The following is an 18,563-nucleotide window of genomic DNA, read 5'->3' as shown; positions in this document are numbered from 1 at the left end:
CTCATCTGTTAAAATTTTTTTCATGAGATTGCATCAGTTCAGTCCCATTTTCAGGCTTCACTTCTCATTCTAGTTCTCTTGCTATGTCTACCACATCTGCAGTTACTTTCTCCACTGAAGTTTTGAGCTCCTCAAAGTTATCCATGAAGGTTGGAATCAACTTGTTTCAAAATCCTGTTAATGTTGATATGTTGACCTCTTTCAGTGACTCAGGAATGGCCTCTGAAATGGTGAATCCTTTCCAGAAGGTTTTTGATTTATTTTGTCCATATCCGTCAGAGGAATCACTATCTGTGGGCAGCTATAGCCTTAGGAAATGTATTTCTTAAATAGTAAGACGTGAATGTTGAAAAGACTCCTTGATCCATGGGCTGAAGAATGGATGTGTTACAGGCGTGAAAACAACATTAATCTCACTGCACATCTCCATCAGAGCTCTTGGGTGACCAGGTGCTTTGTCAGTGAGCAGTAATATTTTGAAAGGAATCTTTTTTTCTGAGGAGTAGTTCTCCACAGTGGACTTGAAGTATTCAGTAAACCAGTAAATCAGTAAATCAGATATCCTGTCATCCAGGCTTTGATGTTCCATTTATGGAACACAAGCAGAGTAGATTTAGTGTAATTCTTAAGGGCATTAGAGTTTTTGAAATGGTAAATGAGCATTGTCCTCAACTTAAAGTCATCAGCTGCATTAGCCCCTAACAAGATAGTCAGCTTGTCCTTTGAAGCCAGTCATTGACTTCTACTCTCTAGCTATGAAAAGTCCTAGATAGCATCTTCTTCCAACATAAGGCTGTTTTGTCTGTATTGAAAATCTTTGTTTAGTGTAGCCATCTTCTTTAATTATCTTATTAGCTAGATCATCTGAATAACATGCTGCAGCTTCTATGTCAGCACTTGCTTCTTTACCTCACCCTTTTATGAAGACCACGTCTTTCCTTAAATCTCATGAACCAACCTCTACTACCTTCAAACTTTTCTTCTGCAGCTTCCTCACCTCTCTTAGGCTTTATAGGATTGAAAGGAGTTGTCCTTTCTCTGGACGAGGCTTAGGCCTAAGTATATTGTGGATGGTTTGATCTTCTATCCAGACCACTCAAACTTTCTCCTTATCAGCAATAAGGCTGTCTTACTTTCGGTTACTTTTGTGTTCACTGGAGTAGTGCTTTTTAATTTCCTTCAAGAAATTTTCCTTTGCATTTACAATTGCTAACTCACAAGAGGCCTAGCTTTCAGCCTGTCTTGACTGTTGACATGCCTTCTTAAACTGAGCTTAATCATTTCTAGCTTATGATTTAAAGTGAGAGATATGTGAGTTTTCCTTTCACTTGAACACTTATAGGCAATTGTACAGTTATTAATTGGCCTAATTGCACTATTGTTGTTTCTCAGGGAATTGGGAGGACCAAGGAGAGGGAGAGACACAGGGAAACAGCCAAAGGAACAGTCAGAACACACAGCATTTACTGATTAGGTTCACCATCTTGTATGAGCATAGTTTCTGGCACCCCAAAACAATTACAGTGGAATGGCACCCCACTCCAGCACTCTTGCCTGGAAAATCCCATGGACCGAGGAGCCTGGTGGGCCGCAGTCCATGGGGTCGCTAAGAGTCGGACACAACTGAGAGACTTGACTTTCACTTTTCACTTTCATGCATTGGAGAAGGAAATGGCAACCCACTCCAGTGTTCTTGCCTGGAGAATCCCAGGGACGGGGGAGCCTGGTGGGCTGCCGTCTGTGGGGTTGCACAGAGTCGGACACGACTGAAGCGACTTAGTAACATCAGAAATCACTGACCATAGATTCACATAACAAATCTTATAATAATGAAAATGTTTGAAGTATTGCGAGATACCTAATGTGACAAAGAAACATGAAATGAGCAAATGCTGTTGGGAAAAATGGCACCAATAGACTTGCTTGGTACGGAGTTGCCACAAACCTTCAATTTGTCAAAAATGCAGTATCTGTGAAGTGCAGTAAAGCAAAGCACAATAAGACAAGATATGCTTATATGAAGAAAAAAAACAAAAACTGGAGGGACCCAAGAATGCCAGTGGCAACTAGAATAGAATAGTCTGAGTAGAAGCACACAGGAGACCATGTGTGAGTGTGTGTACAAGCATGAGAGTATAGGTGTCAGCATGATTTCTGAATGGGTCCAGCAAAGAGCAAATTTAAAGCTATTGTGAAGGATAAATTGGGAAATTATTCAGTCTCTTGTTCAGCATCCACTAGTTTTGTGCCAAACCCTGTGCTGGGAGCTGAGTATGAAGTTGAGAAAGATGACAGCCTAGCCCTCAAGGAGCTCAGTCTAGTGATAGTCCTTGACAATTTTTTCGTTTATCTAATTTCTCTTCTCTTACCCAGAGCTTTTATTCCTCCATGTCAGAAAAAAAAAAAAAATCCCCTGTTGAGACAGTGTTTAATAACTTTTCAGTGAAAGATACACATATTCAAGGAGCTGGCGGAAGTCCCTCCCATTTCCTGTGGTCTTTTTTCACAGATATCAGGGGTCTGACCAGTGCCTCTCAGCTGGAACAGTTGAACAAACGATATTGGTACATTTGCCAGGATTTCACTGAATATAAATATACACATCAGCCGAACCGTTTTCCTGACCTCATGATGTGCTTACCTGAGATTCGCTATATTGCAGGTAACGGGTCCTGGGCTTCCAGTCCTTCCTTGGTTTTCTTAACTTGTGAAGGGAATGAGGAAAGTGTTTTCAGGGATGCTGATGCCAGGCCCATCACCAGCTGAATAAAAGAAGTACTAGCCCTGCCCTCAGAAAAATTTACATTATAATGAGAAGTTTATTTTTTCTTTGTAGGGAAGAGAATCTAACATTTCCTAGGCTCCTGTAAAGTGCAGGGTACTTGGTGGCCTGTTACTCAACTTCAGAACAATTTCTGCAAGACTTGTGGTTGACCACTCTATGGATGGGGAAACAGGCTCAAAGTTTTTCATATTAACTTCATTTCCTGAATTATATACCTTAAAAGGGTGGGTTTTACAGCATGTGAACTAACTATATCTCAATTTTTAAAATTAATTTTATTGAGTAGAATTGCCTATAGGTTTTTGAGGATCTTTCACTTAAAGTGGTGTCTTTAAAATAATTGTCAAAGATCCTGTGTTCACAAAGCAACTTCTGTTGTCGTTGTTTTGTGATCTTGACCCCCTTCTGAGCTTCTTAACATTTAAATAAGTCCATTTCAACATAAAATCCTGGCTTTTACTGTTGTTGTTTTACTTCGTTTGGTAAAGAATCTTGTTTACTGTTATCTTGCACATACTGAGGGGCAACTCAGAATTGTGATGTCTGGGCTAAGATTGTTTCTGTAAAATTAAGGAATGTATTTTTGAAGGGAAAAAATGTTCAATCTATTAAAATCAATTTTTAACTTTTGGGCCACGGAATAGTCTAGGAGATATGACCTGGACCTAAATAAACTGGTAGAATTTTAGGAGTGTTTTGGTAGTTTATGTCTCAGCATTTTCAAAACTATGTTCTTCCAAACAAGATATGAATCAGGTGCTTTATGAAATAGAGAGAAGTTAGTAATTATACCCCACTCTCCCCCACAGAACTGACAGAGTTGTCAACCCTTTGACTTACATGGGAAGCTTTTAATAAATACCCATGCTTGGGTTGCACCTCTAGAGATTCTGACTTAATTGATAATGGAGTGGAGCCTGGTCATCAGTATTTAAAAAAAAAAAAAACTCCCCGGTAACTCTAGTGCTGTGTCAGGGAGAACTGTAGCCTCAGATATTTACAAAGTATATTAGCACACTGCATGCTCTTAGAAGTCCTCCAGCTTAAAACAAGCAAACCTATTTTAACCCTGAATTTCTCAATTTATCTTCCCCTGTAAACTCCACCTCTTTCCTCAGTACATTTTATTCCCATTATACCATTCTGAAGAGCAGTGTTTCATAGAATGCTAGTTAAAGATTCTGCTAGGAAATAAAACAGGATATAAGTTTCTCTAAGAGGACATCTAAGAATACTTCTCAGTTTCAGAATCCTCATTTGTAAAATGGGTATAAAAAGTTATAATATCTATCATACAGAAATATTGTGAGAATTAAATGAGATAATGTATTTAAACACTTACCACAGAGTTCAGTATTCTTTGGATAGTAGCCAGAATTATAGCTTGCACCATTACTAGACTCCCTAGGGCACCGAAATGGGGCTGCATATTAGAATGTTAGCCCAGTCTGTTTTACCTTTGTAATAGTCCTGGCACTTTCCACACCCCAGTCACTCAAAAAGGCAGTGTTCTTCTTTCCCCAGCCCAAGAGGAGGCAAACACACCATTTCACTGGCTGCCAAAGCTGACTCTTCTTTTTCCACCTTTCCCAGGAAAGATGGTGAATGTTCCCCTGGAGCAGCTGCCCCTCCTCTTTAAGGTGGTGCTGCATTCCTGCAAGACAAGTGTGGGCAAGGAGTGACCTGTCCTCAGCACCCCTCCTCAGGCTAACCCTAACGCCTGGGGTGGGCAGGACAGGCTCCGGAAGAAAGAGCCAGAGAGACCAAGATGGAGGCTGTGGAGCAGCGTTGCCAGTTGCCTCCACAGCAAGAAGAGTTTTTGTTTGTTTGTCTTGTTTTTTAACCTCATTTTTCTATATATTTATTTCACGACAGAGTTGAATGTATGGCCTTCAACATGATGCACATGCTTTTGTGTGAATGCAGCCAATGCATTTCCTTGCAGTTTACAGAATGTGAAGATGTTTAATGTTACAGTGTTGTCATTGTTTAGAGATAGTTCTTTTGTATTTTGAGGGAGAGGGTGGGATGGGGCTGAGATGACTATTTCCATAATGTTGACAAAGATGACTACCTCAGTGGAAAGGGAAGGGTGTCAACAACCCTACTTTTTCCACACGTTCTCAGCAGACTCATATATTTGTCTGTCAGAGAGCAAATTGCCTTTTTCTAGCTACAGAATTACCAGGTAAAAGAGCACACCATAAAAGGGGAAGTGGTGTTAGGAGGTTTACTAAGCAGAGTGAGTGAGACATTGGGAACAGATCACGAGATGAGGAGTTAACCATCTCTTTTCTTTGGAAAGCATGGAAGTTGAGAGTTGGGCACAGTGACCAAATCTAAGTTAGGTGTCCACCCTCCAAGCAAGTCCTCAGGGAGAAGGGTTTCTATGCTCACATCACACTCTGGGGCCTCCGCTCCCCTCCATCCATACCACCAGTACTAATTTCTGCCGCTGTCACCTTTTCACCAAGGCAAAGCCCTGGTGATAAGCGATCCTTGGGACTAGCCTACAAGCTATCTTGGGACTCACAGCTACCTAGTTTGCTTACTCTCCTCACACTCATCGCCTCTCCCTTATAAACGTGACTTCCTATTGACCCTTTGAAAAAACAGCTGAACAAAATGTCATTCTAAATCCTGATGCCCACTACTGATTTATTCTGTTTTCACCTTCAGAGGTTAGTGGGACAAAAGCCAGACTGCTAACAGAATGAACACTCTTCCTTTGGAGGTCCCGTTTATCTCCCCACCCCGTCCCATCCCACCTCCAGATCTGAATCAGAAACTGCAATCTCTTTCTCAAACAGCTGGAAGGACCATTCATCCATCTCCTGACCAGAATTTTTACCCCTACATTCTACTCCAGGCTCTCCTAATGTCTCCCAAAATAAGATAAGGTTTCCTCAGAATAATAAGCCCAAGATCCAGCGTGGCTCAGCTGCCCCTTAGAGTATCCGTGGCCTGGCTGACCAAGGTCTGGAGGCCTAGAGTCCAAAGCTCCTGGAAGGGAAGGGGGGGCTTTAAACTACCTCATGTTCCTAAAGGCCTGGCTGCCCCCTCTGCAGGTGTGGCCTTGACCCCTTATTCTTTCACTACCTGCCCCACCTAGTCCCGGGAAACGTCCCTCACCCTCTTGGCTTTGGCCAGCAGCCGCACCAGGTCTGTCGTGGAATTCTTTCAGGCGCTTTTTCCTTCTCTGCCTTACTGCAGCAGTTGTCCCTGCCTAAACCCAGGTCCCTCCCACAGCCAGTGCAGCAGACAGGCCATTTAGCTGGTTACATCCCTGGGTAGGCTGAGGGGCCTACAGGACCTCTTTTTTTTGCCTGTTTAGTCAAAGGCCGTTTGCTCTCTTCCCAGCCCAACCTAGTACACTTACTCAGAGGGCCACCACACTGTGTGCATATCAGGTAGTCTGTGTCAGATTGTAATTTTTTCTTTCTGGTGAATTGTTACGGGTACAGAAAGTGAAGACTTTGTCCTTTGATGGATCTAAAACTCAGAGCATTTCTTCTGAATGTTGTTTCTCCAGTTGCTCTGAGAAAAGGAAAAAAAAAAAAGGAAAGGAGAGACATGTTCCTCAGGAAAAGCTCCAACCAGAATGTTTTTCACAAGTCAATGGGAAGATTTGTATGTATCTGTTTATTTCACAGTATTTTTGTTTCTCTGATCTTTTATTTAACCAAACTAGATCACAGTCTTTGGCTACACGTCAGACTCCGAGGCACTTTCCTCAAAGTAGGGGAGGATACACATGTCAGAGACCCCTTCTCCAAGACAGCTCCTGTGTGCTTATCTTTCTTTGCTAGACCTCCATTGGTCAAATCATCATTATTTTTTTCAAATTGTTTTTCTCTTAAGTGTTTTACTGGTTGGGTCGGGTACTGAAAGGAATTGCTCTCTGATGAGGCAGGAACATGTCTCTTTAATACTGCAGCATTAAACAGAGCAAGTTGTTAATTTGTGGAGTGGGGAAAGGTTCTGCAAGTTGCCATTGTACAAATCCATTTTTACAAATGTTTGCAGCAGATTCCACAGAACAAAGAGCCCATTCATTGCCGAGAGCCCTGCAGAATCTCTGAGCCAAGTGGCCATGTGTTCCGAGCCGGAGCCTGACCTGTGGACCGCCTTTAATGTCTTCTGCACCCAGTCCTTTTATGACGTGGGCTTTTTTTAAACAGGGTAAAGTGACTGTGTTGCGTCGCAAACTCAGGTATTATGAGAGGAAGGTAGGAGTGTAGCTAGCAGTGTGGAGACATTAGGTCAGCCACTAGATGTATTTGTGAATTCAGTTTGAAGGACACAGAGAAAGGTTGGAGGGGGAGGTTTGATGTGTTGTTTTTTGCCTTTCTTTCCATGATGTTTGGTTAACAGGTAGCCTTTTTGCTAGTGGAAAAGAAAAAAGTTGTGCATCTTGTCTGTAATTCCCCTCTCTTCTGTCCTCTCTCTGATCCCCTGCCACCAACAGCACTCACTTGGAGTGAGAACCTTTCCACCATAAAAATATGACCCTGAAAGCTGTGTGTTAAAGGAGAATCCCAATCATTGCACTGCATTGAAACATACAAGCTTTTCTCTTCCTTTCCCTTTGCATGTTTTCTTGACCCAAGACAAAACTATGGAATCTTGGAACTTCACCCACAACTCACGCTCTCTGGCTCCTTTGTTGGCTTTTGGAGTCTTTCACAGGCTTGGTGGTTTTACCCTCAGTCTGGAGAGACTCCCCAGAACCTGTCTCAAAGCACTCCACCTGTCTCAGAGGATACCCAATCCCCCAGGCCTGTTGCATAGTGAGGTGGGCAAACCTCCAGGGATGGAAAGCAGATCCAGAGGAGGAGGGGTAGAGGCACCTGAGGGGTCTCCATGGCATCATGACAGCCACCCACTTCACAGCACCCTGCCTCACACCTGCCACCTGTTGTCAGGGCACGGAGTCTTGCCATGGCCAGTATGTCACCAAGTCCTTAAAACCCTGGGCTTTCTGAGCTAGCTGCCTTGCTCTGCTGCCCATTTCTTACCTTAGTTTGTTTGTTCTCAGTTTACTGGGGAATGGGACAGATAGAGACAGACAAACCCAGTATTGGCAACATCTAGGCCATGTCCAAGGTTGGACAAAGTAAAAAGACTGGCCTCCCAGCAGGGCAGGAAGTTGAGCAGTGGTTCCAAGTCTTTAGCTCTGGGCCCCTGGTCTGTGTCTTCTTTTCTTGTTGCTTTTTAAAATTCTGCAATTGTTTTGAGAAATCCAATTTTTTAGACCAACCCTTTTATTAAACTTTAAATTTTTCTTTATTGATTTTTTAAAGTTAAAAAAAAATTTTTTAAAGGCAAAAAAAAACCCCCACTAAAACCCACCACTCTTACTTTCCCAACTTGATCCATGAGAGTCCCCCTGCACTCCCCTCTGCTTTTGCATCTGATCATTCCTCCCTTTTCCCTCAGCTTGATGCATCTATGTCCAGTGTCTGTGAAATGATGTTTTATCTGTGTCTCAGGATAAGAAACGGCAATCATTCCACCAGGTGCTGGAAAGTGGTTAGCCTTGAGGCAAGGGTTTTTAGGGCCACAGCTCAGGGATGTGTATTTAATTACAGGGTCCCCAGAAACCCATCTCCTGGCTACCACAAGCAACAGCTTCTTTTCTGGGCTTAGGAGCCAGACCTGGACTGTTTCCTCAGAGGCAGGGGCCCCACAGACCACGGTGGGGCTTCCTCTTTGACCAGAGCTGGGCTCCCTTGAGACTTGGGAAGACTTCAGTCTGTCCTGTAAGATGAACCACAGTGACCCTGCCTCTACTGGCTCACATGATGCCAGGTTCCTCTGCCTAATGCAGTACCCATCTGGCCTCCCTTCTCGGCCTGCAGCCCTCAATGGGCTACAGCCTGCTCAGGAATCAGTTGCAGGCTCAAAGGGAAGCCATGAATCAGGCAAGAGCTTGCTTTAAGCCCAAGAAAAAATTTGTCTTAACTGGTGGAGGCTAGTCTTCCAAGTCCTGGAGCCAGCCCTGCCAGCCAAAGGATCATTTTTGCCCTTTGGTGACCATTGTTTTCTTTCTCTGAAATGTCTTAGATGATAATGTTGTTGACTCAAATTTCCATGAAAAAAAAAAAAAAAAAACTACCTCTTGAGTGACATCCTGGTGTATTCCTCTCTGAGGAATCTTGTGGGAAAAGAATACTGTAGCTCCTGCTCTGTTTACATGTTTCTGTGGAGAAAGAAACCCTGCCTAGCCTGGAGTGTTGGGTGTTTTTGTCTGTGTTGCCATCCCAGGCCTGCGATAGGGGCTTGTGGCTACATTGTAATGTCTGGGCCATGTCTGGGGAGTCCTTCCCACCTGCCCAGCCAGGGACTAGCCATCCCCTTGAAGAGGCCTCCTTTTCCTCCCTATGATGCAAGGCACAGGGAGCACCACCTCCCATGACACCACCTTCAGGAGTTCCAATGGCACGTGCATCCATGAGCCTCCCCCTGGGCTACCTGCCCGAGGCCCACCTCTACCCACAGTCCTGTACAGGAGTCGAGTAAACAGGATGTCTCTGAGCCCTTGTCCCCAAAGGGCCGGCCAAGGGCTGCCCGCCAACCTGGCTCCATCAGTCCTGCATGATCAAGTGATAGTTGGCGGGCTCTGCTACCCAGGCCCTCTGCTACCTCCCACCCTGCCATCTGGCAAGGAATGGGCCCTTTTCTGTGAATTGACTACCTGTGGAAATGTGACCAATTAGTGTGAAATGCATGTTTAGCAAATGTTAGGTACTGTATTTGAACCAATAAATGTGAATCCTTCTGCACACGGCATCTTGTCTGTGAAGCATGTCTGGGATTCTGAGGCGGGACGATGGGTTGTTCTAAGGAGTGGGCTCTGCCTTCAGACCTGTGCTCAGCAATGTGTTGGGACTTTTCACAAACCTGAACCTCCTTGAACTTCAAGAATTACTACCTTTACTTTGTAAATGAAGAAATGAAAGTTAAATACTGATGAAGGGACACTAACCTGCCAGAAAGTGGCACAACTAGAGGAACTGAGTCTAATGGGAGGGGCAAACACACACACAGTGGGATCACGATTGAAACTCAGGATGTATTGATACATGCCGATGTGTATGGGCCGGTATGTCACTGTGGTCTAACCAGTTAATCCCTGTCTTTCCAGAAAATAGATGAAGTTTTCTAGAGTTGAGATGTATGGGCCGGTATGTCACTGTGGTCTAACCAGTTAATCCCTGTCTTTCCAGAAAATAGATGAAGTTTTCTAGAGTTGAGAAAATAGAGGCTCTGAAAAGTCTCTGGACTTAGGATGAGCTTCACAGATGAGTATTAAAGGCAGGCCTTGAAGAAAGTCACCAGACAGGAAGAGGGGGACAGACCAGGTAGAGTGGTCAACAACATGTTTGAAGGTCCAGCTGTGAGTCAGAAGCGTAAAAATACCCAGACATAACAACGGGCTGCCATGGCAGGAATGGGGGCAGGTGGGAGTTTTAGTGAGAGTTGAAGCTGGAGAAGCCCTTGGGAACCTTGAATGCCACATTGAAGAGTTAGAGGAAGGAAAGCCACCTGCTGCATCTCAGGAAAGAATTAAACCTCAGTGACCACATGTGCTGTTGAGTGACCTGCCTGTCTGTCACTCTAGTCCAACCATTTCATACTTGTTTTTCCAGAAAATAAATTTCCTAGAGCTGAGAAAACAGAAGCTCTGAGAGGTCAAGGTATGTGCCCAAAGTCACACACTAAATGTCAGGGTCCTGACTTGAACCTAAGATCTGCCCAACTGTCCTGTAATCCTGCAGTCCATACAGTCAGAGGAGTGGCAGTGTTTGGTTTGAGGGTTTTATGAAGACAGATGGGAGAGATGAAAGGTCTTCAGTTTGGAAAGATGAAGGCTAAGGAGTCTGGGCTTGGCCTGGTGCCTCAGTTGATAAAAGAATCCGCTTGCCAACACAAGAGACACAAATTTGACCCAGGATTTGCGAAGATCCTGCATGCCACAGAGCAACTAAGCCTGTGCACCACGACTGCTGCAACCTGAGCACCCTAGAGTCCATGCTCCTCAACAAGAGAAACCACGCGCCACAAATGTAGAGTGGCAAACCCTGCTTGCCACAACTGGAGAGAGACTGCGCAGCAACAAAGATCCAGCACAGCCAAAAACACATACAGAAATAAAAGTAAAAGGCTGAGGAGTCTGGTCAAAGTCTACTAAATCCCATGTGTGAAATGAGGGGAAGTCCAGCTGCCTTCCCACACCTCAGCCTCCTCTAGCACAAGCAACCAGAGAGCTCTTGAGGTTTGAAAGAGATGGTTTTAGAATAAAGGAAGCAGCAGAACTAATTAGTAGATTCTTCCTTGCCCCACAGGAGGGAACAGATAATTCAGAGGTGCAAGAAAGAGAACGTATTTGCTGAAAGCCTAGTGAGTGCCAGGCACTAGGGTTGGTGTTTTACATACACTGTCTCCTGTAATCTTCAAGAATTTTGCAAGGTTTAGATCTCAACCCCATTTCACTCATAAGCAAATTGAGGCTTGAGGAAGTTCAGCCATTTACACCAAATGACACGTGAATAAGTGACAAAATTGGCTTTTGAATCCAGGTCTATCTGATACCAAAGTTACAACAAGCTTCCTCCCTGCTCGGCCGTAGCAGCTCAAATACTGCTGAATGTGAATGTCTGGAGTTTGTAACAAAGCTCAGGAATGGCCTTTGGTTGAACTTTTTGCTCTTAACAAAACTATTAAATTCATAAAGGATTAATTTCTATAAGAGATGAATGAACAGACCCAAATTGATCTGAAAAGCATTGTTGTCCCAAATATATGTTGTGGTTTCTCAGAACATGGATAACCCATATATGGCTCCATGGAGGGGCCAAAAAAAAAAAATAGGAGTTCTGCCAAAAGTCCGGGAAATACTGCACTTTTTCTACCTTCCTCTTATTGGTTCCCAACCTTTGATGGCTTATTAAAGGCCCTGAGAAGTCCTACCTGAAGAAAGCTTTAATTTTGTTTCCCAGGGTCTACCAAAAGTATTCGACCATGGAGCATTCTTTGCTCCTGGTAAAATTCTGTTGGGACAGTGTTCCATGGAATAAATTGAGGACACTGCTCTAAATTTATAAATTGCTACTTAACTAATGCTGAACTGTTTTTTGGTTTTTTTTTGTTTTTTTTTTGAGTGCCAAGCAATAACCTGGAAGTAAAGAATAATAAAGTAACATATATAGAGCAAAGCTAAGTGCTGTACAGAGAAGTATTTTATGTGCATTTGATTACTGATTCCTCAGGGCCGTCTTATGGAGTTGATGATCCCATTTTACAGATAAGAAAACCAAGACCCAAAAAGGTAAGTAGTTTGCTTAAGGTTATACAACTTGTAGGTAACCTCAGGAATGAATAAAAACCAGCACTGATTGAATGCCCACTATTAGGATCTGCAGAAATCCTTCCTTATTCATTTTTATGCAAATCCTCTGAGGTAACATCATCTCTGTTTAACTGAGGAGGAAACGGTATGCTGGCAGCTCTGGGTTTTCAGAGTCTGGAGCCAGAAACCCCCAGAAATGGTGAACAGGGGAGGGTGTTAGGATGAAGTCGAAAGTGACTCCATGGAGCCCTGCCCAGGGGTCATTTCCTCAGGCAGTTTGTGTGACAATATACACATCAACAAGGGGTCTCACCACCTGAGTCCTAATTTCACTCCTTCCTTTACCTTGTGTGGCCTTGGCCCAGATAGATACCCCTCTGGTCCTCACTGCCCCTGGGAGATAAATGGAGATGACCGTGTCTGTGTCTTGGGGGTTTAAGGAGGATTCACTGTAGCTGGTTCCAAGGAGAGGCTCTGTGAAGTCAATCCCTAAAAGGAAGGGGAGGGAGCTGCAGCCCCTCATACTCCCAATAGCAGAAACCCAGGAAATCTAGAAGCTGCTTCCTCTCACTTGGCCTGGCTGCCCACCAGGTTTTTAGGCCCATAGTGGTAATCAGCTTCTCTGAGATCCTATGGCAAAAGTGCCCAACTGTCAGACCCAGGGCTCTTGGAGTCTTGTTCCCTTGGCAACAAGTCTCACCATGGAGACCACAGCCCCATCCTTGCCCTCCCTGCAAACTCCCTTTCCACAGACCTTCCCTGTTCAACACCTAGTCCTGGGAGCAGTGTAGGTACCAAGGAAAGCTTCAAGGAGGCCCTTCCTCAGGCTGAGGAGTTTGAGGCACAGCCAGCAAGAAAGGCAAAAGGAACTCCCGTTTTTTGTGTCTACTGTTTGACTGGCAAGGTTCTGAGGAGCTTACCTATGTGGTTTCATTAGGTTAAAAGCCAGGCACTCACCCTATTTTACATCAGTGGAACCTGAGGCTCAAAGAGACAAGACAGACCAAAGTCTTACAGCTGATGGTCAGTCTTGGAGCAGGACTTGAATACAGGGTTTTGACCCAGGAACGCCTCCTTTTTCTGAATCCCTCCACCCCACCACACACACACACGTTGTCAAGACACAGCCACTGGCTTCAGTCTGGGGAGGGTTAGAAAGTTGGGTGAATCCCTTCAGCTCTAGGCCTCTGCTGGTAGCATGAGCAGCAACTAGCAGCCCTTCTTGAGTTCTGGGCTGGGCGTCAGTGGCAGCAGCAGTGGAGGAACTGCACTATTTTAAGCCAGGGCCAGTAGGCCCCATGTGGGCACAGGGAGGGTGGCCTCAGGCCCTTGGCCAGCTTCCCGGAAGTCGCCATGGCCTCCCTCCCCTCCCCTGAGCAGCTTTCTGAGGCAGTCACTTCCCTACAAACAGGAAGGAGGCTCTCAGGCCGAGAGACCTCCAGCCCCAGCTTCCTCCTCCTGCCCCTCACCCCCCAGTCTTCACTAATACATGGGGAAGCCCACCAGTTCCAGGCCCTGACCAGTGTCCATCATCTGGGCTGTCTCCTGGAAGGTGGGTGGGAGGGGGTCTGGATTTCTGCTGCTCAGGCCACCCCAGTTCACCCATTGCAAGTCTAGGCCTCCACTTGCCCAAGATCTTCGTCCCCTCGCCCGCAGCCTGATTTCTCCTACACATTCCTATAGAGGCTGGCCACTGTGAGCCAGAAGAGCAGAGTATCTCCAGATTTGGTCCCACTCAAGGATCTTAGAAGCTGGGACATTCCCAGAGAAAGATGGAGGCAAACACAGATAGACTGTGACAGAGGCAAAAGCAGAGAGAAATAAAGACACAGCTGCACAGGGCTGGGGCCAAGAGGGCAGTGGGGTGTCTCTGAGTGGTTGCTCCTGACCACCCCCAAGTACAGGCCCTGTCTCAGGGCTGTGTGGGGCCCACTGGCTGCATGGCTAAAGAGGAATGTGGGGAGCAAGGCTGGGTCACCCCTTGAGGGCCAAGCGTGTGCAGTGTGAGATAAACTACCCCAGGAAGGGGGCCCCAGCTGCGGCTGCACGCTCCAGGAGCATGGCGGAGAGGCCCGGGCCCAAGGTTGGAGCCCCAGCACTGCCCAGACGCCCAGTTCCTGCATCTCCTCCTGGGAGTTTCCACCAGGCCTCATAGTCTAGAAGGTCTCAGGACCCACAGCCCAGTCCTGAGGGCATGCAGATTCTCATTCATAGACCAAGGTGGGCCCTGGCAACCCTGCCAGCCACAGAGTCACTTCTCCAGCTCTGGCTGTAGTCCTGGCTCAGGTGAGGGGGTTGGGGGGTGGGGGACCGGGTCGGGGTGGGTGGGTGGTCTCTAAGCTCTCCATGCAGAGCAGGGCTCCAGCAGAGGGGTGCTGTGGTGGAACAGCGATGAGCAGGACTGTGACTTGTCCCCCGTGTGGCTTTGCACACTCACGTGCACGTGTGTGAGTCTGTGTCCATGTGCTTCCTTGCTTATGGGGGTGTGCGAGGATGTACATTTCCACGTGTTGCCAGGAGCCCCACTCTGCCTCCACAAGTCCTTGCTCTCAGAGTAGAGAAGTAGCCCCCAGAAACACCTGGTCTCTCCCACCCTGACCAGGTGGTCCAGCCCCAAGAGCCATGAGGCAGAGGGGGAAGAGCAAGCAGGTCTACTGCCGTCCCCCCAGTCCTCCTCCCCACACTGCAGCTGAGGCTCCCGCTGGCCACGGCCTTGACCCCGCACTATGGACTGCTCTGACATTGGCATCGGATCTGAACATCTGGCAGCAGGCTGATAAGGGGTGCAGCGGAAACAGCCTCTGCTGCTGCCAGCAGCCCCACCCCCTCCACTGCCCTGCGAGGGGTCTTCACATCCACAGTTTCTCCTTCCAGCTCAGGGCCCCTGCTCCTCTCTCTTTTCTCACTCTCTGCTTCAGCCAGTCTCTCTCTCCCTTCTCTTTCTCTTTCCCTCTCCCTCTCCCATTTCTGCACTCATTCCTTCTCAACACCCCCCACCCCACTTTCCCCTCTTCTCTCTGTCTCTGTCTGTCTCTCCCTCCCTCTGTCTGGCCATCTCTGTGTCTGTTACACTGTCAGGAGGTCTCCCTTTTCTCTCCTCTCATTTTCTGTCTCTCTGTGGTTTCTGTCTTTCTACACTGTACCCCAAACCCAGCCTGATGATTCTTTCTCTTTTCCATTTCAGTTTCTGGGTCTCTAGTTTGTTTGTTCCTTGTCCACCTCCAGGAAATACGCCTGGCACTTTGGGAAAGTCCCCACTTAGAAGAGAGACCCTGGGCTTTGTTTACTTGGGGACGGAGGGAGGGAGCCTGGTTCAGGACTACACTCCTCCTTCCCCTCTGGGTGGGTCTCATGGCCTGAGACCACTAGGCAGGAACTGGAAGGAAAGGACAAATAGGCCACCCAGGGGCTCCCACGGAGTGAAGAGGACTCTGCCTGCAAGCCCAGGTTCCCAGCTCCTCCTGCCTAGATTTGAATCCTAATTCCATCACATCCTGTTCTGTGACTTTGGGAAGACACCTCATTTCTCTGAGCCTGAGTTTCCTTATCTCTCAAGTGTTACTCATGGGAGGTGAAGGGGAAAATATAACACTAACTACCTCCAGGATGGTAGAGAGGGTCTGAGACTGACCACAGGTGTGGAATGGTTAGTAGGGAACCAAGGAGGCCCTTTTGTGTTAGGGCCTTGCCACTGCCAGCAAGCCCTCATCCAGTAAGGCTGAGGGCAGAGGGGGTGGCATAGAGGAAAAGGATGTCTAAATATCCAGCATGCCTGGGGTGAGGAACGCCCAGCCCGAGTGGTGTAAAGTGACAGCTGACTGCATACAGAGAAGGAGGGCAGGTAGGGAAACAGGCAGCAGGACTGTACACTCACAGCCAGCCTGCGGGTATAGCGGCAAGCAGTCATTCAACAAACACTGCTGCTGGCTCTGTGCTGGCTGCTGTGGACTCAGAAATAAATCAGCCCTGAGCCTTTCCTTGAGGGTTCCCCAAGTGGGGGTGAATCATTCTATCACAGAAGGGCAAACAGTGTTCAGGATGATGTTGCAATCTCAACGCAGAAAGGGCCCCTGAGGACAGACCTGCCAGTCCTTCGGTCCGTTTGGTTGCGTTTTGCTAATATTTACTGAGCATATATGACATATCAGGCAGCCGCTGAGTATGTTATGTGTGTTGTTTCATGTTGTCCTCATTTTATGGGAGAGGATATGAGACCCAGAGAGAGGTCCCAGCTGTGAGAGGTCCCAGGTCACACAGCAAGAATACAGAAGAGTTGGGATTTAATTGAGTCTCTGCCACTAGCGCCTTGGCAGTTCTTCTCTAGACTCAAGGCCTTGTGAGGAGACTGGCAAAGCCAGGCTGGTTCTTTCCATGGTGCTGTGATGTTGAAAGACACTTTGTCCTGTTTAAGAAGGTGGAGAAAGCACATTTGCCCCTCTTTTCATACTTTGTCAAGTAGTAGATACTTTGTCAAGTAGTTTTAGAATGACTCCATGATTTGTAAAAACTAAAAAATATTTTAACTTCATTCCCAAATCTTCACAAAGTATCCCATCAAAAGAAGCGCAAAAGACTTTGCACTTGTTTTTTCATTGTTGTCACATGTAAGCAATATGTTGGTGATAATAGGATATTTGCTGGAATATTTATTTTTTAAATTCAGAGGATGAGTGGTATCAATCTAGAAACAAAATCATATTAAAATGGAGATACTAGTTGAATTCAGTCATATACAAGAGAAGTGTATCCTGTAAGAACTTCTGTGGGTAAAAAAAGACATAATTATGAGGTCATGCACATTGGGGAATAAGTTGCAAATTATATCACAGTACAATTAGAGTATATTGGATCAACAGAATCAGTTATGATTGTCGGTAAACGTTTTGTCCTGTGTATATTTTCACAATAAAATGTCTTATTGCATTAATCATTTCATAATATGATTAATGCAATATGTAAATCAGATCATCGTGCTGTATGCCTTAAACTTATACAATGGTGTGTGTTAATTATTTCTCAATAAAACTGGGGGACAATGTTTTACATGGCATATTGAGGAAGACACACTAGGTTTTAAATATAGTTGGCTTTAAGGACTTCCCTTGTAGCTCAGTTGGTAAAGAATCTGTCTGCAGTGCAGGAGACCTGGGTTCAATTCCTGGGTCGGGAAGATCCCCTGGAGAAAGAAATGGCAACCCACTCCAGTATTCTTGCCTGGAGAATCCCATGGACAGAGGAGTCTGGCAGACTACAGTCCACGGGGTCACAAGAGTTGGACACAACTTAGCGACTAAACCATCACCGGTGGTCCAGTGGTTAAGACACGGTACTTCTCCTGCAGGTGGCGGTGGTTCAATCCCTGGTCAGTGAACTAAGATACCATGTGACTTGGGGTGTGTCAAAAAAAAAACCCAGAAAAAAATTGCTTACAAAAAAAAAAAAAATATATATATATATATATAGTTGGCTTTAGTCATACAGAAAAACCCTTATCATTTCCAAGCCAGATGAGTGAAGTGTTCTACGTGATTTGTCTGTTTCCGCAAATGAAAAGGGTTGTGTGTGGATTCCCCAGTTATTGCTCCATGGTCCCCTGTGCCCCCTCCCCACCCCCTAAGACAAAAGGCTGGGAGGTAAATTCTCTGAGGACAGAGACTTCTTTCTTTCCCTTTCCTCCAGTGCCTAGACCAGTGCTTGGCATGTCGTGTGCCCTCAGTGAATGTGAGACAAATGAAGGAATACACAAAAGAGTGAGGCATGCATGGGAGGGGCACAGAGCAGACCAACTGGGACCTCTGGGACCTGTCTGGGTCTGGAGATTGGACGACACCCTCAGCTGCATGGGGAGGCCTGACCTTCTTAAAAAAAATCCCTTCCCTCTGCTCTGCCCTATTTATCCTGGTCTAGTTACCCGCTTGTCCTATCCCTGGAGCCACTGTAACCAACCACCTGGCCCTACAGGCAGTCTCAGCCCAACCTCAACTTCCCCAGCTGTTGACCGGGACTATCAGCAGCCCTCTGTGGATGGTGACATCCAGAGAAGCCAACGTTGACTAAATTGTACACACGAGAGGTGTTCAGTCAGCTCACCTGCTTGCCTTTCATCCCCTCTTTCTTCATCTTCTGAAAGAGTAAAAAGACCAGGCCAAAGCAGCAGGGCCACCTGGTCGAGTCATCCGTGATCCTGCCTCCACGCCAGCCCAACCTGACTCCCCTCACATGTCTGGGCCAGGCCGGACCCCGCTGGGCCAGGCCCCAGGGAGGTAGCCATTCAAGGGGAGAGAGGCCGGGCTGCAGGCTGGGTGGGGGAGCTGCCCATAAATCAGGCCCCACTCCCACCCAGTCGCTAACAAGCGGGGCTGCCTACCCGCCTACGTGGGGTCCCTGCCTCTGCACTGCCACAGCGGCCTGGAACAGCCAGCTGGC

At 46.4% G+C, this 18,563-nt stretch overlaps 1 protein-coding gene across 3 annotated transcripts in view; it reads left to right on the top strand.

The window, feature by feature from the left end:
- The window catches only part of NR6A1 (nuclear receptor subfamily 6 group A member 1), a 226,530-nt gene extending 216,955 nt beyond the window's left edge, over positions 1 to 9,575 (top strand). For 2 of the 3 annotated variants that reach the window (XM_027556241.1, XM_027556242.1), the window contains 2 exons: positions 2,510 to 2,662; positions 4,379 to 4,467. In XM_027556241.1, coding sequence (XP_027412042.1) covers positions 2,510 to 2,662; positions 4,379 to 4,467 — 242 coding nt within the window. Of the gene's footprint in view, positions 1 to 2,509; positions 2,663 to 4,378 lie in introns of all 3 variants that reach the window. The other variant, XM_027556240.1, reaches the window with a different exon arrangement.
- The last annotated feature ends 8,988 nt before the right edge of the window (positions 9,576 to 18,563 follow it).

The sequence above is a fragment of the Bos indicus x Bos taurus genome, chromosome 11 (assembly GCF_003369695.1).
Source record: "Bos indicus x Bos taurus breed Angus x Brahman F1 hybrid chromosome 11, Bos_hybrid_MaternalHap_v2.0, whole genome shotgun sequence".
In the NCBI taxonomy this organism is placed as follows: Eukaryota; Metazoa; Chordata; class Mammalia; order Artiodactyla; family Bovidae; genus Bos; species Bos indicus x Bos taurus.
The sequence above is the reverse complement of the archived record's forward strand: the minus strand, read 5'-3'. Positions and strand labels throughout refer to the sequence as shown.